This window comes from Bos grunniens, chromosome 4, assembly GCF_055505025.1.
Source record: "Bos grunniens cultivar Pamir isolate PY7600 chromosome 4, Bosgru_T2T1.0, whole genome shotgun sequence".
Lineage (NCBI taxonomy): Eukaryota > Metazoa > Chordata > Mammalia > Artiodactyla > Bovidae > Bos > Bos grunniens.
The window spans coordinates 114,529,262-114,554,261 of record NC_141168.1 but is presented as its reverse complement, the minus strand read 5'-3'; the positions used below and the strand labels follow the sequence as shown (position 1 = coordinate 114,554,261).

The following is a 25,000-nucleotide window of genomic DNA, read 5'->3' as shown; positions in this document are numbered from 1 at the left end:
GTGTAAGTTCTTTGGTTCTGTTTTGCTGCAACAGAAATTGTGGACCAGTTACAGCTCGGTTATAGCTCAGCATTTTATTCGCAAACAAAGAATAGTACACACTTGAGGCATGAGGACAGGCCAACCCAAAGGAGAGGCCTCCACCCATCTTGGCTCCTTCTTTGTCTCCTCCCCACTGAGCCTGCCCTGTGCAAATTAGGGCGGGCCAGGAAGGGGGCGTGTTTGTTTCACCTGAGGTTCTCACTCTGGTCTGTGGATTTTTCCTTTTTTCCCTTTTCACAGGCTTCTCCCTTTCTTTGCCTTCAGCTACCACCATTTTGGACTCCTTTTCCCTATTCTAGGGCTTCCCTTGTGGCCCAGCTGGTAAAGAATCCACCCACAATGCGGGAGACCTGGGTTCCAACCCTGGGTTGGGAAGGTCCCCTGGAGAAGGCCTTTCCCTCCACTGTTTTAGCCTGGAGAATTCCATGGACTATACAGTCCGTGGGGTCACAGAGTCGGACACGACTGAGCGACTTTCACCTCACACTTTCTGTTTTAACTACCTAACAGTATCATCAATTGAAAAAAAGTCTGTTCTGGGCTCAGGTTTAAAATGATTATCTGTCCACTTCTAGACTTTCTCTTCTGCTCTCCCACGAGTGTCATATCTTCATAGTACTTGTGTAATATTTTTACAATATTATGTTGTAATATCCTTATTTGCGAGAACAAGCTCATTAGAATGCATTTTCTCTTCCAAGTGAATTATTTAGTGATTTCTGACACTGTCTTCCACCTATGTTTTACAAAACCCACATAGGTTCTGTGTGTGTGTGTGTGTGTGTGTGTGTGTGTGTGTGTGTGTGTGTGTGTGTGTTATCCCTGGGGATAAATAAAAGCTGAGGCAGTAACTGTCAGAAAGACTGAGCTTGGGGAGAGGAGCCGAAGGCAAGTGGCTGCCCTGAGGAGGAACAGGGATGTTGGCTCCCAGCCCGTCGGAATAAACCAAGACCCAATTCAGAACTTGATGAGCAGATGGAAATCCCTGCAGCTCTCTTCCTTGACTTTTATGATTTTCAGTTGAACTGCTGACCATGGAAACCCAGGTCACAGGACTTAAAACACTCAGAGGTTCTGGTAGTCAGTCAGGCCAGAATTCTGGATCCATGGTGAGCAGGGTTTGCATTTGACCTTTATGCGTGAGAAGTTTGAGCTAGTTACAGTGAAAATGAAGAGCTGCCACCTCACCTCTCCTGGAGGTGGCCCTGGGACTCTGCAGACAAGGCCACTATCCTTCCAGGAGCAGCTCTGGAGGCGCTCAGTCCTTGGATAGTGTCCAGGGGCTGGCGGCATGGAGGGTGCGAATAGTCGCCTGAGGCTGAGGGGCGTCAGGACCGGGTGCCGCTGGTACCCTGCTCAGAAAGGCCCAGAATGATAAACAAGGCCTCGGACCCGGGGCAGCTGTGCCTCCTGACAAAGTGGCCTGCCAGGGATGTTTACCGCAAAATGTAATCTCAGGTCCCTGCATTCATCTGCTCCCTGGACAGGGCTCATCATTCCCATCTGTGTCTGGGTGAGAATCTTCCAAGAGACGAAGATTTTTTTTGGTCAGATTTTTTGACAGAATTGCTCTTTTCTGAAAATAATTAAGGCTGCAAGATTGGGTTCAGAAGCCATTACTTTTCTGTGAAGGCCGATCAGCTCCATAGCACAGATGGAGGGTGGACGGCAGCCTTCCTGTGTATCCTGGCAGAAGGCAGCAGCCAGGGACGGCAGCAGTCAGCACCCAAGTCTGTGTAGGTGTCAGCTGAGGCAACACATGATCCTCAAGCAAAAACATCTGATTTCGCCCTTCTGATGGGAAAGCAAGGCCAAGCTACCTCCGAAGGACTTACACATTTGCATGGAGTTCTGCGGGATCCATAGCTCAATTCTGAATCTTTTGGGAGAAGAGGCATTCTGTCTCTGGGTAATTCTTTTTTTTCAATAACTCAGGGAAGGTTATTTGATCTATAGTGAAAAACAGCAGCAAAGGTTTCTAAATTCAGAAAGCTGGGTTCTAGTTCTAACTCCACTATGAGTTGTGTGACCTTTGATTAATATTTTCCTTCTCCTAATCTCAGCCTGCTTATTCATAAAATAGTAAGATAGTCGCAAAATGCCCACTGCGGGGTTGCGAGGGCGAACGAGCTAAGGTTTATGAAAGCTCATGGCATCCACAGCCGTGTGGATACAAATACAACCTCATGTGAGAGGATGGAGGATCTCACACAGTCCATTTCCATGACCACGTGGTTCTGGAGCTGGAGCTCCGCTTGGCCAAGGCCCAGCCAGACACACGGAGAATGTGCCTTTATTTGGCTTCTGTTACCTCCCCATCACATCATACCCAGCACCCCTCCCAGGCTAGGGGGGCACTCAGGGCGGGTCCCTTTCAGTAGCTTATAGTTTCCTTATCCTTCTTATTGAAGGGATTGTAGGGTGTCACAGTTGTGACCATTCGAGAGAGCGGCCCCTGGTGACGGAAGAGGTCAACTGCCATTCTTTTCCGTAAGACACTAACAAAATGGAGAGAAAAAAAGACATGTGAAATAAAATGAGAACATATAACCTCATGTATTCTCCAACTAATGATACACAAATATGGGAGAGATGAAGAGAGAAAGCTATAGGAGTAGAGGGAGAGAGAAAAAGGATGCACAGAACAGAGAGAGGGTGGGAATGGTTAATCCTTGTGAGTACTGTTTCCTTTATTTCATTTATTTGCGTTCAGTTTATTGACTGCATACTATGCATTACATCACGGACTGAAAATCTACCTTGTGCCTAGAATCACAGTTTGTGCCAAGAAGACAGAAAATACAGACAGAAGGAGGTGAAGCTGCAGAGAGGCCAATGAGTAACCAACAGCTACCACACAAAGCCCTGGGGGTGTGGGCTCAGGGTGTGAGGCTGCCCAGAGGTAAAGGCATCTTTCTAGAGTGGAAAGGGACCTTTCTGGTTTTGAGAAATGAATGGCTTCTCCACCTTCCACCAACAAAGGAGAAAAGGCACCCTTTTGGGGGACTGCCTTCCTTCTCCTCCCAGATGCACACTGACCTAACTTGAGAGCTTATATTTACATGAGGCCAGTCTCTGGACCTGGCTAAGATGCATTTGCATTTTCAGAGCTGTGTCACCTTACTGGCAAGGCAGGACTTTCATCAAATGTTTTCAAATTTGAGATATAATGAGCAATAACCACCTGCTTCTCATTGGAAGCTTCAAAGCACGGAGTCTGCACTAACCTCCCATCAAATGCCTCCTGTTTTCAATTTGCAAAATGGTGTTTAAATATATATATATGGCTTTTAACAGAATGTTGTCTTTTATGAAAAGTAAGATGGCTATCCACAATAAGTGAACGTGTGTCTCATGTAGTATGTTCTATGCATGTTCTAAGGATAATGCAGAAGGGTGATAAGTATGCAGAGTTGAGTCCAAGAGGCTAAGATGCTGTCCGCTAAGATGCTTTCAATCTCTTAATGCCCTCCTTCTAGCAACAACAGTGGGAAAATGAACTCTTCTGCCTTTTGGACTTGACACCCTATTTTTTAAACAATGTAAATTTACTCCTAATACTTAATTGTTCTTTAATCGAATAATCATCATTAGGATTTCCCCCTCCCCAGTATATCCAAGCATGTTGAGTAATAGGATTCATACTTACTGGTGCACTTCTGAATCTGGTGAGGGGGTCGTTGATGGACGATCAGAATTTGCTGGATGGGTGGCTGTGAAATGAACCTTACCAGTGTATCCTGGAATATTTGCAGAGCTAAAGGAAAGAGTGAAAAGAGGGGAAGAAAGAAAATGAACACAACAATCTGCCAAAGAGTCACGGTCACCAGCACCCAATTATGAAAACATAAAGAAGGATGTAATCTAAGGGTTTTGTCCCACATGAAGGTCTGGAAGTCGGATTGCCAGACAGGAAAGCATGCAGGCAGGGGGCAGAGATGAGTAGGTGACAGCCTTCCTCTCAGAATGAAGAAGCTTATTTCAAGTCCATGTTTCTCTGCTGCTTGAATTTGCATGTGTTTTTCATACCTGATCCACCATGGAGCTCTGTTTCCTAAGGAAGGTGGACATGCTTTCCTTACCAAAAAGCAGACCTGGCCCCCGAACAGAGCTCTGAGGTGCCAACTCCAATGCTGGTGGACACACAGCATGATTTTTAAATAATACTTCTTTCTCGCCACCACTAATGTACTGACTTCATACAGTTTATGAAATTTAGCTCACTTCCACATACTCCTCTGTGATCATGGCCCTTTTCCCTTCAGAGAGAGTAAAAGAAAAACACTAGAATGTATGGCAGGTTTTTCAGTGTGGGTATGAAATTCATCTTGATAAAGGCAAGCAAACATCCAAAACAAATATTCTATTGGGTAATTCAGAGGTGAGTGAATAATAACTACTGTTTTGACATTTCTACAGCATACAAAGCCCTTTCCATGGATCATTTTCTGGGAAGAGGTGGGGCCAGTCCGAGTGCTGCTTGAGACACGGGACCTCATCTCCAGGTGCGAGGGAAGACGTGAGGCTAAGACTATCTCAAAGAGCAGAAACATGCTCTCTGCAATCACAGGGCACTTCAGATAACACCGTCTTTGTTAAGTGCAGCTCTCAGGGTCCTCCTGGTGCCACAGTAAGGACAGAGGAAGGTCAGCTTGCCCCGGCCACTCCCTGGTCCCTCCTCTGGGAGCGGGACATTCCTCGGCGAGGGCCCTTACCCTCCATGGATGCCCAGACACAAGGTAAGGAGCAGCGAGGACTGAGTCCTATGGGAGGCGCAGGGTCGGCTCCTCTGAGGGGCCCCTGGTTTGATCCCATCCTGTCCACATGTCCAATAAGGGGACCTCCAAGCACCACTGACGGCTGGAGGAATTGTCAAAACATTCAGTTTCAGAGAGGATACACATGCAGTGGCAGGTGACAAGCAGGCAGTGCAGGGCAGGGCAGTGAATGGTGAGTGCTCAGGGGCCGGGCCTCAGACCTGGGCCTCTGACTCTGCTTGTTGACTCGCAGACCCGCACACAGACTGAGCCCCTGGAAGCCTCGCTGCCTCGGCTACGAGCAGGGTGACAGGACCAAGCTCAAGGCTGCAGTCGAGAGGGAGGCCAGAGTCTACCTGTGTCTGTGGGCAGGCAGGTCCTCTGGGCTCCTTCCGGGCATTAGCACACGAGGGGACAGGACATACAGGGCAGAGCCTGCGCCAGTAAACATTCTGTGTCTCTTCCAAGCACGTCAGTCTGTGACTAGCCGGCTTTCAGGTAATAAAATAGGAGACCCAATGCAGACAAAGGGAAGGGCAAGCACATCAGGGGCCATAGCAGAATGAGCGGTGCAAGTTAACGGATATGGTAGGCTGGGAAATCAGGGAGCCAGGCCTGCCTCCACCCCTCCAGCAGCTGTGAGATTAAGTGGGGAGAGCCCTCAGCGGCTGCAGCCAAGAGCGCACGTGGCCTCCCAGGGCCTTGGGGTCAGAGGGATTCAGTGAAGGTAAAAGCAGCTGGCAAGCCGTTAGCACTTAGTAGGTGCTCAACTAATTGTAGTCATAATACAAGATTTCAAAGAAATAAGAAATGTATGAAATAGCAGCCTGGCAGTGAAGAATGCAGTTGATCCGGGACAGGCAGCTGGAGAGAGGTAAAGACAGTGGTTTCCCGAAGCTGCTGCGCCTGACAACTCGGGGATTTTTCAAAGGTACCAACGCCTGATTCCCACCCACCAGACATGCTAATTTAATTGGTAAGTGCTGTGAGCTGGAAATTGTTTTTTTTTTTTTTTTTTAATCTCTCCAGATAACTCTCATGGGCAGTCAAGTTTGGAAGTCTCTGTTTCAGGTTTCAGGTTTGTTGGAGGGACCTGGGTGAGTGAACCACCGCTGCCAAATTCTAGGCAGGACCCTTCAGGATTTCTTGGAATCTTCTCCTAGAATTGCAGCTGTATGCAGAGTGGGAGCAAAAAGTGGGGCAAAGTCATTCATATGTTATATCTCTCCCCGAATTCATCAAAGGTTCCATGCATGTTATGAAGGAAACCCCCTTCCTCTGCGTGAGAGTTTTTTTCCACTGCCTCTAAAACACCTGCAGAATGAAAATGCCTCTGAGGTCACAGCCTTCCATCAGAGCAGTAAGAAGCCGAGATGGAAGCTCGGCAAGGGCTGGATCTAAAACACCATTCGACTATCGGTGCTTTACCTGTGGCGTACAGGTTACTGATGTTGAATAGTATTCTACGTCATGTTCTAATAATGAGATTTATTACATCATGTCTAAAAATAACAAACATGAACCAGAGGACTGAATTAATGATAAGCTGCTTGGGCTTGAGAAACGAATGCAGTTGCATAATAAACTGCCACCTATTTGAAAATGAAAGTCCTCACCCACGCTGCTTCTAGAATCTACTCCATTTAACCCTTTTTCAGGGACAACAAAGGGGAACTTTTTTCCATCTTAAGTGCAACAAGACTAGAGGAGAGCAGATTCTGGGGGATGCTCTATAGACCCATGGCTGATGGGTGATAAGCTTTTTCAGATGAAAGACACTGAAAAGTACAGGCTCTGAGAGAGTTTCCAAGTCAGCTGCATGATCAGACCCATTCCCTCATTTAAGGAAAGCTAAGGGAAGCAGGAACCCATTTAAAAATAAGTCGTCTTCATGTCTGTCTTTGCTCCATAGTTGCTAGTCTTCTGAACACCCTCTGTGGCACCCGATTCCCAAAATAAGCCTAGGGTTGCCCACTATGGCTAACTGAATACATTACTGCCTAAGTTTATAACTAACTGGCTTTTCTCAACAAAGCATAATAAAATAGAAATTAAATAACTTGAAAAATATAAGGAAGTTTAGTAAATCAGTTAGAGAAAAAGGGGCCCAGATGGCATATAATTAAAAGACAAATAGAAAAATAAAGGAAACATGGAGAAAACCATGTTATATGTAGATTATAAGTCATGCATACGTGGATGAGAATGCCAACAGGAACAGGCTCTCTGTCTGTAACACAGGCCCGAATAATCCTCAGGAGCCCGTACCCTTTGTGACACTTACGTGGGCTGCTTTATTTAATCTCCCAACACTCCATGTCCTTGGTCCTGAGACCATGCCATGGTAGAGATGTGGGCACTGAGGCTTGAGCACAAGTCTAAGCCATGTGCCCAGAGACAACAAGGCTGGCGGGTGGTGGAACCGAGGGGCCCTGGAAGGCCCTGAAACCCAGGCTCCCAGCTGAGCGGCATCTGTTCTGCGTTAAGTGTAGCACAAGTTCAAGTCACCTGGAGCCTTGTTTATCGAGAGCTATTCTATGTCAGGACTCAAACAGGCTAGGCTCCTGATCGCTTTCACATTAAGGAGGAACAGAACCCAAGTGGGGCAAAGATGACTGATGCAAATTAGGAGCAGGGGCATCAGAGAGGGATGCAGCCAGATGCTTGCGCTGACTGTGTTGGGGGCTGGCATCTGCCTCCAGGGTGGCACCCCTGCCCTGTGACCCTGGACGGGGTCTTTCAGGACCACGTCTCCCCAGGTTGGGGTGATGAAATTCACAGTTCCTTTACAGGGAGTGTGGGGTCAGGGTACCTGGGCAAAGTGTTGGCCTAGCGCAAGAGTAGGGAGAGGAGGAGGCAGGCCTGGGAAGGTGGGGCAAGGGGAGGGAAGGCTGAGGGAACAGCTGAGAAGTCCTAATAGCATCAGCGTGCTTCTGGTCACTGGGCTGTGCGTCCCTGAATATAATGAGATACTGTGGTCCCAGGATCTGCTCAAAAATTAGTTTCACTCTTATCATCATCGTGCTCTACAGGACATGCTTTTCTCCTTCTGTTCTCAGGGAACCTTTACCTCTTCCATCCAAAAGGGACACAGAAATGAGCCAACAGCCCCGACCAGAGCAGGGCTGAGGCCCCAGGAAGCATTCACTGGCTGCAGGCGGCCCAGGGGAGTGGGAGCCCTGTTCTCTTAACTGCTCACAAAATGAGTGTCTGGGGCTCTTTAATCATTTACTCTGCCTCAGCCTCCTCATCTGTAAAGTGGGGAGAGAGCCTGTTCCCCCACCTTTGGCCTCATCACACTACTTTGAAAAACAAATGAGAGAGTCGATGTGAAAGTTCTCTGAAAAGGCAGAAGTGTGGGCCAATGTAAGGAACTGCTATTCATAGCCTGGCTTGAAGCTGGGCTGTGGTTAAGATTTTGTTAAAGGTGCAGCACACCCAGGAGGTCAGGGCGGTCCCCTCTGCTGGCTCAGGACTCGGCCCATGGCCGCCCTGGGATCACTTTGGACAGTTATGTGTTATTTGCAAATGCTTCATCAGAGAGATGACTGAGGTAAAGGCACAGCGAATGTGAAACCGGGTGAAGTCCTGAACTAAAAGATGGAGATTTAGTGGAAGATGGCATGGTGGAAGCACCAAGCGGGTTTGGGAAACGGTGGTCTGGAAAGCACCGGGTGTGGTGGGGTTGGGTGTGGGTCAGAGGGCGCGGGCTCTGCTCTGTCACCTGGATGTGCCCCCTCCTGTCCTCCTTGGTAAAACAAGGGAGGGGCTGGGCCAGCTGAGATGCACATACCGAGACCCCGTGTGGTCCCTTTCAGAAGAAAGCCCCATTCCCTTTTCTTAGGAAAGGGCAAGGTTCCATGCTTTGGGGTCCTGACTTGGCACAGATCTGCTGTTTTGAAACCATGTGGAACCACAAGATAGGTACTAACAGAAAAAAACTTCCCTTCCACCCTGTTCATTACGCTCTTGCAAAGAATATGGCTCTAGTATTTAGGAGAAAGATAAAGAACAGATTTGGTAAAAATTGGGGGTTCCTTATGTTTCCCTTGCTTGCTTGACACATTATAAGTGAGGAGTGACTTTGTATCTTTTTTTTTTTTTTTATTACTCAGTTCCCTGAACTTCCAGAACTCCTGTTGAATCTAGCGGATACTATGGATTCTAGTTCCCAAAGGAGGCTCAAGTTAGAAGTTAGAAACTTCAGTGGAGACTGAATTACTGTCTTGAATCCCTTAACTCTGAATATCCTTTAATAATAGGTCATGCCTGCCGAATCAAAAAATATTTTAATGCAAAACTCATGCAAGAATTATGCTTTTAGGGATTTGTTCTAAAAGAAATGTGTGCATGATTGTGCAAAGATAATGTGGAGGTTTGTTGCTTTATTTTTTTAACAACAGAAAAAAATTTCAATAACTACTTGGCCCACGTAAACTATACCTTGCAGTGGAGTATCACACAGCCATTAAAAAGGGTCTTCACAGCCCCGCCCACTGCTGAGGAGAGTGTCCGCTGCGCCTGTCAATCTCACACCTCCCCACACCGCCCCCCTGCACACACACCGATGTGCAGCTGCCTGCACACAGACATTCATGCAGGCCTGGCAGCAAAGTCTAAAATATGCATCAACTTTCAACACTGAGACTCAAAGGAAGAGGTAATTTACTTTTTACAAATATAATTGAATTATTTTTATAATAAGCACATTTGGAAGGAAAAGAAGGTGCTATCTGGTGAGCGTAAATGCGAGCACTGAAGGTGTGAGGACACACACTAGATGTAAACTATGGTTCCACTGCAAATATATTTATATGTTTTGACCTCATAGTCCATTGCAAGAAGTCTCCCTTTAGTAAATAACTCCAAGTTATGGAAAAGATTCACTTAACAAGTATTTGACAACATTATTTATCATAGTAAGAAACAGAAAACATTTACACATGTAACCTAGACGCGCTAGTCAATGACAGTGCTGTGTGCTGTGCTTAGTTGCTCAGTCATGTCCAGCTCTTTGAGACCCCATGGAATAGCTCGTAAAGCGCCTATGTCCTTTGGGATTCTCCAGGCAAGAATACTGGAGTGGGTTGCCATGCCCTCCTCCGGGGGATCTTCCCAACCCAGGGATCGAACCCAGGTCTCCCACACTGCAGGAGGATTCTTTACCATCTGAACCACCAGGGAAGCCCAAGAATACTGGAATGGGTAGCCTATCCCTTTTCCAGGGGATCTTCCCGACTCAGGAATCAAACTGGGGTCTCCAGCATTGCAGGCAGATTCTTTACTGGCTGAGCTACCAGGGAAGCCCCCTGGAAGTCAATGACAGTACATCTATAAAAATAAAAAAAATTATGGTCTACACAAATAAAATACTATGATGAGTTCATAATAACATGTGCCCATGATGATGCTATAAAGTGAATGCAGTAAAAATTACATATGTAGCATCATCATAGCTGTATAAATACAAGGAAGATGAAGGATGCAGATGACAGATGGAAATATGCCAAAATCTTCATAACAGCTATGTTTTTATGTGACAGTTTAGTTATATTTTTATTATCATTAATTTTTTCTGTACTTTTTTCTATAATGATCAGATTCCGTTCTACAATTTTAAAAGTTAATTTTAAAACCATTAGCATAATCACCACCAATACACTGGGCATGTCAAATGATTTGGTGCCCAGAATACAAAATCAATGAATAAGGAACATTCGAAAGCATTCACCTTTTGGGGAAACTGGTGATTCCAACCACTGAACCCAAGAGTCTGTAGCCTTGACTCTGTCTGAAATGCGGCTTCCACTGAAAGGGCGGGGCAGGCAGTGTTCCTGGCCTAAGTGTCATGGGTTATGAGGAAATCCTTAAAGATGATCTCATAAAGACTTTTCCCTTTAGGAAAGTTTAAGGTGAGAAAACCAAGGAAGAGTCATTTTTGCTTTCGAGTAGGATGGTATTCTACTGGGCACAAAGTAAGTTTATGTGTTTCTGGGGTTTGGACCTCACGCAGATGACATCACATTGCATGCGTCTTCTGTACTTGGCTCAGTGTGGTACTGAGGAAACAACACAGCATTTTGTTTAGAGGTTCAAGTATATGTAGCAAAGCTACCAAGCAAAGCAAGCAGAGGATAAGCACGAAGACTGATGCGATGACTTCTGGGTTGGGGAAGGAAACTCAGGAGACGAGGTTGTAAGGGGTATACAGGCAGCGTAAGAGATGTGAATAAAATACTATTTCCTTAGCTAGGCCTGGGACATAGGCATTTCCTTGTTATTTTGCTTTATATTTTAAATATGACACTACATATTTTATATCTATATCTCATAATAAAAACAGAAAGTCTTTTCCTGTGTTAAAAAGTTACAGTGAATAAAAGTGTTAGTTGCTCAGTCACGTCCGACTCTTTGTGACACCATGGACCATAGCCCACCAGGTTCCTCTGTCCATGCAATTCTCCAGGCAAGAATACTGGAGTTGGTAGCCGTTCAGTTCTCCAGGGGATCTTCCTGATGACCCAGGAATCAAAGCCAGGTCTTCTGCATTGCAGGCAGATTCTTTTCTGTCTGAGCCACCAGGGAATCCTTAAAGGGGACGCTGCAGCTGCATGGGTGGGAAATCCAACGCCGGCCTCCCGTGGGGCAAGTGAGAACTCTACCACTAACCACCTATGCTCCATTAAAATTCTATTAAAAATTGAAACCTCATCCAAAGAAGAAACTTTGCAACCTTGGATGCCCTCTAGTGCCCAATTTAAGTAAGTACAGTTAATGTCCAATTGTACATGATCCGCTCAAATTTCCTTTTCTTAAAAACACTAACATCAAGATGAGGTAGAAGGGCATGCTCCCAAATTTACTCAAGTTAAACAGTATGTTATACATCAAATTTTTAAAATGCTGCCAGACTGCTCTTTACTCTCCTTGAAGAGTGATCCAGAAGAATACATTCTATTCTTCAGCAAGAATGTTTCATAAAACACTTCAAAATTCAAATGTATATTTCAAAGGAAAAATACTAGAAAATTTGATGCCAGAAGGTTTTCAATTGAGTTTATCCTTGTGTTCACTCTTAAACTCTTTTTTTTACAATCTCTACTTTTAATAGCAATCCTTTCCCTGCAGAAATTAGGCAAGAATCATAAGAGACAAATCCTTTCTTAGGACTTAGCTAAAACATCACAGCCTTCAAGGCTTGTGGATAAAAGTGACCTCTCTGTACAACCAAGATCAAGAACACTAAACTTGCTTCTCAGGAGCCTCACTCCATCCTGCCTTATACTATCATTACTGGGGTGTGGAGCTTACCGGCCCTGCAGGCTTGCAAGCTACGTGAGGGCCAAGTGTTTGGTACAGTACCTGGGATACTTTATGTACTCTCTCTTCTTTTCTTCCTTTATTTCTTACTGGTTGAAATATAACAACTCATTTATTTCTTCAATGCATTAAGTTATAGAAATATAATTTAAAACCAAAGTTACTTTTGAAAGATAGTTTACTTTGGTCAAGTAGTCAAAAGAATTAGGGTGTCAGAATGTGTAACACATGAAAATTCAAAATTATTAGGGGATGTAGAGCAGGTATGAAGGACAGCCAATGTGAAACTGAGCTGGTTTGTTATTTTGGCAAAACGGATGTTTAAAAAAAAAATAGAGCAACTGACATTTAAAATACTGTTGGTGATTCACGATACAGGCTTACACTCTCCTGCAAGCCTTCCAGTCGTCACAGAAACTGAAGGTGTACCAGCAGTGATGTGCAACAGCTCAGGGCCTAATACAGAAGATTTGGTCCATGATTATCACAGAATACTACTCAGCCAGAAAAAGAACAACATAATGCCATTTGCATCAACATGCATGGACCTACAGATTGTCATACTGAGTGAAGACAAAGACAAACGCCATATGCTATCACTTACACGTGGAATCTAGACAAAAATGCTGCCAATGAACTTACTTACAAAACAAACGAGTCATAGACACAGAAAACAAACTTATGGTTACTGGGGAATAAGGGTTGGGAGAGAGAAACAGCAGACTGGGATTGACATACACATACTGTTTTGCTGTTGTTTGGTCGCTGCTTCTGTCCAATTCTTTGCAACCCCAGGGACTATAGCCTACCGGGCTCCTCTGTCCATGGGATTTCCCAGGCAAGAACACTGGAGTGGGTTGCCATGCCCTCCTCCAGGGGAACTTCCTGACCCAGGGATTGAACTTGAGTCTCTGGCTTGGCAGGTAGATTCTTTTACTGTTGAGCTACCTGGGAAGCCCTTGTACAGACATGAGTATATATGCAGTATATAACTAATATATAACTAACATAATCCCTGCTGAATAGCACAGGGAGCTCTACTCAACACTCTGTAATGATCTATATGGGAAAAGAATCTAAAAAAGAGTGGAATATATATATATATGTGTAACTGATTCACTTTGCCGTACAGCAGAGACTAACACAACATTGTAAATCTACTTCAACACATTTTTTAAAAAAACCACACAGAACATCGGCTTATTGTAGTGTGTCTTGTGAATTATCCTAATGAAGCAATTTCTGAGCTTCAGTATTTCCATGGGTGAAAGCAAATATATATATATACATATATATACACACACACACACACACACACATATATATTCATACAACATTGGAGGTAAACCCAGGTTAGTCAGTGTTCAAAACTGTAATCTCCTTTGTGAGAAACTATAGTTCTTTCAGGAAACAATATGTTTCTTCTTAAGTTGTGGTCAGTACCAGGCCATTTTCTGTTTTTTTAATTATTGAAGTACAGTTGATTTAGAATGTTGTTCCAATTTCTGCTATATGGCAAAGTGACTCAGTTATATACACATTCTTTTTTATATTCTTTTCCATTATGAATTTATCACAAGACACTGAATATAGTTCCCTGCACTATTCAGTAGGAACTTGTTTATTCAAGGCCATTCTTCTATTGCTTCATTCACTGCAAAGCCTTAATGACCACATTTCTTCCTTAATAATAACGTAAGAGGCATAATCACAGGTGGAACTCACCGACTTGAGTTTGTATAAAGGATTTCAGAGCTACGAGGCTTGGCGAGAGATGTGATGTCTCCACAGGGGTTGTCAATGTCATCAGCATTTGTAGACTGAACGCAACCACTGTTGGGATGAAAATACTTTTTTATAGTTTTTATTAGAAACATAGAAAACATAGGTGAACACACCCTAACTTGCAAAGGAAATTTTTCCAAAACAGATCAAAATTCAAAATGTAATACATTAACCATGGTGATGGAACAATTTGTCCTAAAAAATAAAGTAAGGAGATTTTCCTTTTTAGAGTAAGAATTGATCTTCAGTTTGGGCCAGAGTGAGTAACAGCTGGCCTGTGTTACTGAGCAAAGAAGTAGGCTGTCTAAAGCCATGAGCCAAGTCCTTCCCTGGAGCCTGGAGATGGCCTGGGGCGGGCAGGAGTGGTGTCCCAGAGTGGAGGAGGCTTCTGTGGAGATGGAAACGGGCCTGGGGTTCTGGGAAACCAGCAGTGTGCCTCCGGGCCTGAGAGAAGGCCCAATCCATCAGAGGAAGTGAGAGGGTGTCCTGGAAGCATTTCTGGGGCCACTCAGAGAAAAAGGAGTCAACTTAGCTGGGGAGCAGAAGAGGCTAGAGTAACGGGGGGAGCGGGGGTAAAGATGAAAGGCCCAGATTCTTCCACTTCTTGCATTTTCTTTGTTCCAAGTTACTGTGATCTGAATGTGTATGTCCCCCCAATGAAACGTATATGCTGCAATACTAACACCCAAAGGTGATGGTATCAGGAGGCGGGAGGTACTTGAGTCATTAGTGTCCTTATAAAAGGGATCCCACAAGCCCCTCATTCCCTATACCTCCTGTGGACACAAACGTGTGACCAGGGCCGTTCCTGGGCCATCCCCGAAGTCAAGACTGCAGAACTGCAGGAAATAAATGTCTGCTGTTATCAGCCCCAGTCTGTGCCGGGCTGTGCCAACACCCCAAGACTTCTAAAACACAAGGTGTTTCTCCAGTATAAAGCACAGAAGACCCGAGTGGAGGGTGACGCACTTCTGTGCCACCCACGGGAAGTCAAATTTAAATTTAGAAAAGCGAGAGGTCGCATTTCCTGCCCTTCAGCATGTGAGCCCATTACAGCTTCCACGTCAACTGTAAAAGTCTTTCTGGTTGACAACACCTAATATGAGCAGTATCCAAGGTATTTTACTTCATAAAATAACCAATTTGGGAAAACTGAAAAAAATGCTAACGCTTTATTTCTTTTATCAAAATCTTTAACACATTTTTGATGAAACTGTCGACAGGCACCATGCTAGGAAAACATTACAAATCTGCTAGAAAGTGTATGTTGTTTTAAAGAGTGAGTTACAAACGTGACTGAGCTGAAAGTAACAATACAGATGTAAATCTAGTAACTTTTAAAACATTAAGAAATGTTACTTACGTATAGAGAGGAATGTATTTGCTTCTGGAACTTGGACTCACACTTAGAAAAAAAGAAAATATGGGCGACTGAGTTACTGATGTTAAGAAAAATTAGGTTGTCAGAGTACTTCTCTTATTAAGTTTTCAGATACATCTCAAAAGACTGTGTTTCCAAAAGTTTGTAATTTTAAACAGAAGAGACTTGAAAATGTAGCTTTAAGTGATGAAAAGCAAACACAGAACAGCCAAGGACGAGTAAATCCTTGCTGACTCCTATGATTTAGTTCCAAAGCCTCTTCTCCTAGTTTTTCTTTGCTGTTTTCATCCTCAATGATTACATTGGCAAAGTTGACCTCTAGTTTTCTTAGGGGCTTCTCTGGTGACTCAGATGGTAAACAATCGGCCTGCAATGCAGGAGGCCCGGCTTCAATCTCTGGGTTGGGAAGATCTCCTGGAGAAGGGAATGACAACCCACTCCAGGATTCTTGCCTGGAGAATTCCAGGGACAGAGGAGCCTGGCAGGCTACAGTCCATGGGATTGTAAAGAGACACAAAGAAGGCAGACATTTGAGTTGACTGAGCCTTGGGTGTAACCCTCCATGGTGGAGAGAAAGCCTCCGTGGCCCAAAGAAGTTTGGTGTCTCAGACAAGACTACAGTTACCTAGGGCACTTCAGGGAGCTTAGGGTTTATTTTGTACTTTCCCTGCTCCAACCCCAGAATTAGCCATTTCTCCAAGGATCTTACAATGTCTTCTATTGGAGAAGGGCATTTTAAACCAACATTTTGGAGCTGGATATGCTTCAAATGTATGTATGAGTGTATATGAACCCGTGTGTGCCTGAAAAGGAAGTGATAGTGCTAGCTATTTAGTCATGTCCAACTCTTTGCGACCCCATGAACTGTACCCTGCCCTAACTCCTCTGTCCATGGAACTCTCTAGGCAAGAATACTGGAGTGGGAAGCCATTCCCTTCCCCAGGGAATATTCCCCACCCAAGGATCACACTCATGTCTCCTGCATTGCAGGCATATTCTTTACTGTCTGAGCCACCAGGGAAGCCTGTGTACCTACATGTCTACATATATTTTTAAATATATATATATATGTATACTTATATATACATGCACACACACACACACACACATATATATATATATATATGTATTAAAATAAAGGGATACAACAGAGATATTAAGAGCTTGGTAATAGATCATGGCAATAAAAGCGAATGAATACCACCGGTAAAGTGAGTTACACCAATATTTTGATTTCCCAGTGCCTATAACAATTATGTTTATACTATACTGTAGTCTATTAAGTGTACAATGGTATTATGCCTAAAATCAATATGTTACTTTAAAAATACTTAACTGCTAAAAAATGTTCACCATACTCTGAGCCTTTAGCGAGTTGTAAAATTATCATACTATTGTCAGGGGACATTCAACTTTAAGGGATCCAATTTGTCCTTTTCTTCCTTTGTGTGCCGTTTCTCAAGGACTCTCTATTCCTTATCAGTTTCTGAAAAACAGGAGCGAGCAGAGCTGCATGCAGTTCTCAGGACTGAGATCATGAGAAAGAGCACCTGCTTGGATTCCTTTCAGTGACTCCCTTCCGTAACCTTTTACTTAAAGGTAATCTATTCAGTTATGCCCGTCTTACTCAGGATATGGAATGTTTTCTGGCCCTTTGAAGATTGTTATTTTCTTGGCTCTGTTTTTGCTCAAATTTTTTTTTTACTGCCTAAAGTTGCCTTGTATGAAGATATATAAGCATGCATTTCTGCAAATAAAGTACCCTTGTTTCACTCAAGACTTGGGTCCCCTGCGTCCTTCTCGTCGACTCCAGTCCCCAGGTCCCGGTCTACGAACAGTGTGACAATTGGCGCCCAAACGGACGTGGTGAACACCCTTGGTAAGCGGATGGAATGACTATTAGAACCAACGGAGGTCAGTAAGTGCAGGGTTATGGGACAAACGGGTGGAAAGCCCCACCACTTTTCTACTTTACTTCAGCATTTATTTAAGGTTCAGGGACTTTTGGTTTCATGTCAACGGATAGAGGCTTGTCTTCAAACAGTGGTTGAATATAATCCCTGGTTCCCTGATGAAGGCAGTTTCAATTTAGAAATTTGTAAGTGGGCTAAAGAGAATGTTGAATGAGCCACAAGACAGGGAAAAAATATTCCAATAGATTTCTGGCCCTTATGGGCCCTCATTAAAGCCGTGATCTTGCCATTTCAAGGCAACTCTAGCCCCCCTGATATTCGTCAACAAGCAGAATGCTCATTATATGAATATGAATTAGATGATGAGACTTTACAAAAGGCCCAGTTAGAGCAACATAAAATGTTTCAGAACTTTCCCACCATCCCTGCTCCAGCTGTCCCATGCGCTCCTCCTCCTCTTGTAACGGGCATGAAACCGAAGGTCCCCTGGATTCGAGGACAAAATGAATCTGATAATGCTTCTTCTGATGCTCTCTTTGACACTAAAGCCAACAATATTTTTTTTGATGACAATGATAAACCCCTAACACGCACTCATATTTATGAAAACGGATGATCCACTCATTCTCCTTCATGACGAAGGCCTTCTGATTTACTGGCTTTGCAATCTCAAGTCTCTGAGGCCAATGATCTTTTTGCCCTTCCCGTGTTAAGAAATGTTAATGCTCAAGGACAACTAATACCTCAATATGAAGGCATTGGTTTTTCTCACATGCAACAAATGAAAAAGGCTGTAACTATGTACGGCCCTCATTCACCTTTTTCTAAACGCTATGGCATCTTCTATTGGAAATTTTATTCCTTATGATTGGTGAATTTTGATAAAAGCTCTTCTTAAACCAGGAGAATATCTTCAATGGATAATGTGGTTTCATGATGTGGTCCGAGACCGTGCCAATTCTAATGCTAGAGCTGGCACTCCCCAAAACCAAATTACTTTTGAAATGTTAACCGGTATGAGGCAATTTGATTCAGTGGAAGCTCAGATACAATGCCCTCCTTTGTTGCATGAGCAATTGAAAGAAGTTGCCCTTGAAGCTTGGGATCGAATTACTCCTCAAGGGGAACCTAAAGGTAGCTACACAAAGATATTACAAGGGCCTAATGAAGCCTATGCTGGTTTTTTAGCTAGACTGGGAGTTGCTATCTCCCGTAGTGTTGTCGGAGAGGAAGTCAGAGTGCAGTTAGAAAAACTGCTTGCATATGAGAATATGAATCAGAAGTGTCAGAGAGCCATCACTCCGATTATTGAGTCCAGGAATATTGATTATTTGAAGGCTTGTCGCAACTTAGGATCAGAAACTCAGAAAATGCAAATGTTAGCTGAAGCAATGGCTGCTGCCTTTAAAAAGGGATATGAAGGATGTTTTGTTTGTGGGGATAAGAGCCATTTAAAAAAGGATTGCCCTAAAAAACGCACAGAAAAAGTTAAAACTGTTAAAAAACCGCCAGGAGTCTGCCCTCGCTGTTGTAAGGGGGTACACTAGGCTAAAGAATGTCAATCTAAATATGATGTTGAGGGAAATCCTAATTCAGAAAACTCAAAGATGGGGACTCCCCGGGTCCCCATCAACAAAAACCAGGGGCAAACTCCATCTTTTCCCTCAAACCCTCAACATCCGGCAGTCGATATACCAGCTCTAAATGATTTTATCCTTTTTCCTCAAGCAGTCCCTTCTAGAATACCGACCGGACCTTATGGACCCCTACCCCCACAAACCTTTGGCCTTATACTTGGCCGATCTAGTCTGACTTTTAAGGGAATTACTGTTCACCCTGGAATAATTGATTCAGAATATAAGGGAGAAATTCAAATTATCATGTCATCTCAGATACTATGGCAATTCAAAAAGGGGGACAAAATTGCCCAATTACTTCTTTTACCTTACATTTCTATTAACTCCTCTAATGGTATACGGACAGGTAGATTTGGTAGTACAGATCAAAAGCAATCCTTATGGACATCAATAGTATCTGAATATGCATGACCAAATATACATATCAAAATTAATGGCAAAATATTTTCTGGTCTTCTTGATACTGGATCCGATATTACTATTATTTCCAAACATTTATGGCCCAAATCTTGGCCTATACAGAGAATTTCTTGCCAAATTGCAGGAGTTTCTCAAACCAAAGTACAAGAGGTTTATCAAAATGCCCAAATATATCCATGTGAGGGATCAGAAGGCCAGCCTGCAACATGACCTTATGTGATAGATGCACCCCTCAACAGGAAGAGATTTACTTATGCAATGGCAAACTCAAATATATAATCCACATTTTTCCTAGGGGCCACTGCTCATTTAATAAACAATACAATTATTAAAATAACTTGGAAAAATGACGAGCCTATTTGGACAGAGCAGTGGCCCCTTGTAAAAGAGAAATTAGAGGCTGCTAAGGAACTTATAGATACACAATTGAAATTTAAACATATTGAGGAATCTTGTTCCCCTTGGAATTCTCCCATTTTTGTCAAAAAAAGAAATCTGGCAAATGGCATCTCTTAACAGATCTTCGAAAAGTTAATACATCTATGAAACCTATGGGTGCATTGCAATCAGGAATTCCATCACCTACCACTACTCCTCAAAACTGGCATATTATGATCCACAGAGAGAGACCGCGGCGCTCCAACGCGTCTTTCCGGAAGCTCCGCCCACTCCCAGCGTTCAATGCGGGACCCTGGCCGCCATTGTTTGAATTTGAAAAGGGCAATAACTCAGTGCTGGTCGCGGGTGGGGCAAAAAAAAAAAAAAAAAAAAAAAAAAAAAAACTGGCATATTATTATTATAGATTTACAAGACTGCTTTTTTACTATACCTTTACACCCTCTAGACCGAGAGAGATTTGCTTTCTCTCTTCCTTATCCTAATCATATCGGGCCTCATAAACAGTATCAATGGACTGTGCTGGCTCAAGGAATGATGACTTCTCCCACCATGTGTCAGTATTATGTAGCCAAAGTCCTTGAACCTGTGAGAAAACAATTTCCTGACTTTCTTGTTATTCATTATATGGATGATATATTGTTTTCAGCTCCATCTGTTTTATAAACTCAGCAGATGTTTGACATAGCTCAACAATGCTTTAAAGCTTCTGGATTAATCATTGCCCCTGAAAAGATTCAAACATCTACACCTTACTATTACTTAAGATTTGTTGTTAATAGACAACATATTACTCCCCAACTAACACAGATTCGTATTGATAAATTATCACCTTGAATGATTTTAAAAAACTTTTAGGCGATATAAATTGGATTAGACACTCTTTAGGCATTGCAAATTATCAACTAATTTATTTAACACTTTAAAAGGAGATCCCAATTTAAATAGCCCTCATTCACTTTTACAAGAGGCACGGGAGGAACTCTGTTTAGTACAAAATAAGTTGCAAAAGCAGTTTCTTACTCGTATTAGACTTGATTTACTTCTAGAGTTATTTATACTCCCCTCTCTCCATTCTCCCACAGGACTTCTTACCCAACAATAATACCAGGTAGAATGGATCTATACCCATTTTAGAGGGACAAGGTCACTTACACCCAATCTTGATTTGATCACTGTAATCATTATCAATGGAAGAAACAGAGCTAAGACTCTAATTGTCTCCGATCCTCATAAAACTGTAGTACCTATTAATAAATCTCCATTCAAGAATGCATTATAAACTTCTACCAATTTCCAAATAGCCTTTCTGGAATATTTTGGAGAAATTTCATTTCATTATCTTTCTAACAAACACTGGAATTTCTTCAAAAATACTGAATTTATCTCTCGCCTTGTCACATCACAACCTACACCTCAAGGTGATGTTTTCTATATAGATGGGACTAAAAACGCCAAAGCCTCATTCTGGTCTCTCAAAGAATATAAAGTCTTTTATACGAAATTTCACTCTGCTCAACAATTATATGCTCTCATTCAGGTTATTCACCTACATTCTTATCCTATTAATATAGTTTCTGACTCCTTATATTCAGTTTTTGTATTAAGAAATATAGAAACTTCTACCATAAATTTGAATCAATCTATTATCCAACAACTTTTCCTTGAACTATAATCTATTATTAGGAACCACACTTCCCCCATTTCTATTACCCATATTCGAGCACATTCTTGTCTTCCTGGCCCTATGGCTCATGGCAATGAACAAGCTGATAAACTTGTCTCTTTTGCTACTCCTGAAGAGTAGCATGTTCTATTACACAATAACGCTGGCTCATTACATCAAATTTGGAAAATTCCATACTGACATGCTAAAGAAATCATTAATGATCCCTCTACTTGTAGCCCCTACGTCTTTGACCCATTGCACAAGGCCTCAATCCTCGAGGATTACAACCCAATGAACTATGGCAAATGGATGTAACTCATTGCCCTAAACTTTCTTCCTCATCCTTCTTACATGTCTCAATCGATACAAATTCTTCTTTTATATGGGCCACACCTCTCTGAGGTGAAGCTACATGACATGTTATAACACACCTGTTAGCTTGCTTTGCAATAATAGGAACACCTAGTTCTATAAAAACAGACAATGGCGCTGCCTGTATTTCTAGGCAATTCAAACAATTTTTACAATCATTTTCTATTACACATACTACAGGCATTCCTTATAATCCACAAGCACAGGGCATAGTTGAACGAGCACACCACACACTGAAACTACAAATAAAAAAATTAAAAAAGGGGGAATCCACAGGAACACTTCTATCTTCCTTATCCAGAGCAGACTTTACTAGATCCCAATGCAATATATTCTTTAATCCTATAACTATTGTTAATACAGCTTTGTTTTAAATTTTTTAAACTTACCACAAGGAGATATTTTGACAAAAGTAGAAAAACAATTTGAGGCATTGAAGGACACCTCCCTTCCTCTGCCCATTTGGTATCAAGACGGGTTGAGTAAACAATGGAAATCTGGAAAATTAATATTACAGGGGAAGGGGTATGCTTGTATTTCTTCAGATGGATCCAATGAAATCAGCTGGCTCCCTCTTTGGAAGATCCACCCCAGGGGAGCCACTGGCGTTCAAGACAGAGAAGAAATCCCCAGGAGGAGGAGATTCCAGCACAAGCCATGGCAGCTTTAAAAATTTCCAAGAAAGGCCGCACTTGACGTCATCCACCTTATGATCTCCCTACTTGGGGAAAGATAAAAAACCCTTAATAATCAAGCTGAAAATGTGGTTTCTCAACAGGGAATGCCTCAGAATCCTGAAAATATTTTTGTTGCTATGCTTGCTTTGCTTGCTTTTGCTTCCCCCGCTCAGGCTGACTTGATTAATCACACTTATTGGGCTTATATACTTAACCTCCCTTTATTGCAGGTTGTAGAATGGACAGATATAGGACCGGTCATATCCACTAATGACTCAGTACATATGCCTCCTCCTTGGAGCTTAGAGGGGCCCACTCATCCTGAGGAAGAAGGAAGACTCATAACATTTCTCTAGGCTATGAAATCCTTCCTTTATGCATGGGCCCAGCAGAATTATGTATTAATGTTAGTCGACAAACGTGGGCTTTTGTCCTGCCTCCAAAAAGGAACTTCCACACATTGCTTGGACTGTTTGCTGCCCTGTCTTTTTATGAGAACCATGTCAATACTACCAAAACTCTAGGAAAAGGACAAATGTGGGAATGTAAGGGGTTTACTTATAAGGACTTTAAATATATTCCTGTTTATTGGGATAAATGTCAAGCTAAATCAGGAAAATTAATGTTTGTGGCCAATTACACCATTGTTGATTGGGGACCCCATGGTATGTGGTTATCTAACTGCTCAGATGGTATTAATAGTACTATGTGTGATTATGTTACTCAAGTAGCATGGAAGGTTACCAACAGTTCAATGGAACACTTCCATGACAAAGGACTCCTTGGCTGGCTTGAAGGTGGAATGGCACCTCCTCGCCCTCAAATTGTCCTAAATAAACGGATTGGACCTGAATAATGGGGCATCTGGAAACTTGCTATGAGTACTGAAAAACTTGGAACTTGGACTGGATATTTCACAGGGACCAGTCATAGTCATAGTAACCATTCCTTCCATTATAATCATTCATATTTTATACAAGCTTGTGTTCCCCTTCCTTTTGTTATAGCCATAGGGAACTTACAATTTAATAAGATTTTACATTCTGTGACTTGTATAGATTGCAAATTGTATGCTTGTCTTAATTCCTCTATTTCTCTAAAAAACAAATCCCTTTTGATTCTTCGATCTCGATGTAGTCTGTGGTTGCCAGTAGATCTCCATCGACCCTGGGAAGAGAGTCCCATGGCAGGACTTGCCTCCCAGTTACTCACTAAATTACTCTGATGATCTAAGCGATTCATTGGATGGTTAATTCTTGGCCTTTTGGGGTTAATAGCCATTTGCACCACTGTTGCTGTCGCAAGCATTGCTTTACAGACTTCAATTCAAACACAAAACTTTATTCAAAATTGGACTAAAGATGCTCATACTATGTGGGCCACTCAGGCTCAGACAGATGAGGAAGTTCAGGATAAAATTCAGGAATTAGAAACAGCCATCCAAAGGGTTGGAGATGAATTAACAGATTTACAAAATCAAGTATTATTAAAATGTGATTGGAATTCTACTTAATTTTGTATCTCTCCTGTTCAGTTCAACCATAGTGCTTAAAATTGGGAACAAATCAAATTTCATTTGCAAGATATACATAATAACACTTCCTTAAATGTACATTTGTTGCAAAAGGAAATCTTTGAAACCTTCTCTAAGAGTCTACCCTCTTCCAACAATTTGGAAACCTTAGCTGAACAGCTAATGGATCAATTATCTGGGCTGGACCCTTGAGGAGGGTTTCAAAGCATTACACACAGTATTGGATCTGGAACTATAATGCTGATAATTGTCCTGGTGATTATATTTGTAGTATACTGATGCCTTTCAACTAAAATTGTTCAAACTAAACAAACTCAATTGGTCAGGGCCTTTTTCACAAAAGTATCTACAGTCATCCCCAATTATGAAGAAATAAAAAAGGGGGAATTGTCAGGGGATGTTCAACTTTAAGGGATCCAATATGTCATTTTCTTCCTCTGTGTGCCATTTCTCAAGGACTCTCTATTCCTTATCAGTTCCTGGAACTGATAAGGAATGAGCAGAGCTGCACGCAGTTCTCAGTACTGAGATCATGAGAAAGAGCACCTGCTTGGATTCCCTTCTTAAAGGTAATCTATTCAGTTATGCCCCTCTTACTCAGGATATGGAATATCCTCTGGCCCCTTGAAGACTGTTATTTGCTTGGCTCTGTTTTTTACTGCCTAAAGCTGCCTTGTATGAAGATATATAAGCATGAATTTCTGCAAATAAAGTACCCTTGTTTCACTCGAGACTTGGGTCCCCTGCGTCCTTCTTCTCATCGACTCCAGACCCCAGGTCCTGGTCTATGAAGACCGTGACATACTATTAACAGAGATCACTGATCACAGATCACCATTACAAATATAATAATGAAAATGTTTGGAATATTGTGAGAATTACAAAAATGTGTCACAGAGATGCGAAGTGAGCAAATGCTGTTGGAAAAATGGCACCAAAAGACTCACTTGATGCCAGGTTCCCACAAATCTTCAATTTGTAAAAAAAAAACGAAACAAGAAAAGAACAAACCCAAAAATCCAAAGCAAAATCACAGTATCTGTGAAGCACAACAAAAGGAGGGTGTGCCTGTCAACGTAAGCTTCCTGGAACGTCCC

General features: G+C 42.6%; 1 protein-coding gene across 1 annotated transcript in view; it reads right to left on the bottom strand.

Moving 5' to 3' along the window:
* Window positions 1–2,319: 2,319 nt before the first annotated feature.
* Window positions 2,320–25,000, bottom strand: part of SPMIP7 (sperm microtubule inner protein 7) — a 64,534-nt gene continuing 41,853 nt past the window's right edge. Inside the window, exons 6-9 of the mRNA XM_086398610.1 lie at window positions 15,268–15,309; window positions 13,845–13,952; window positions 3,692–3,799; window positions 2,320–2,540 (exon numbers count right to left, since the gene is read on the bottom strand). Of these exons, the coding sequence (XP_086254736.1) occupies window positions 2,417–2,540; window positions 3,692–3,799; window positions 13,845–13,952; window positions 15,268–15,309 (382 nt within the window). The 3' untranslated portion in view covers window positions 2,320–2,416. The remainder of the gene's footprint in view (window positions 2,541–3,691; window positions 3,800–13,844; window positions 13,953–15,267; window positions 15,310–25,000) is intronic.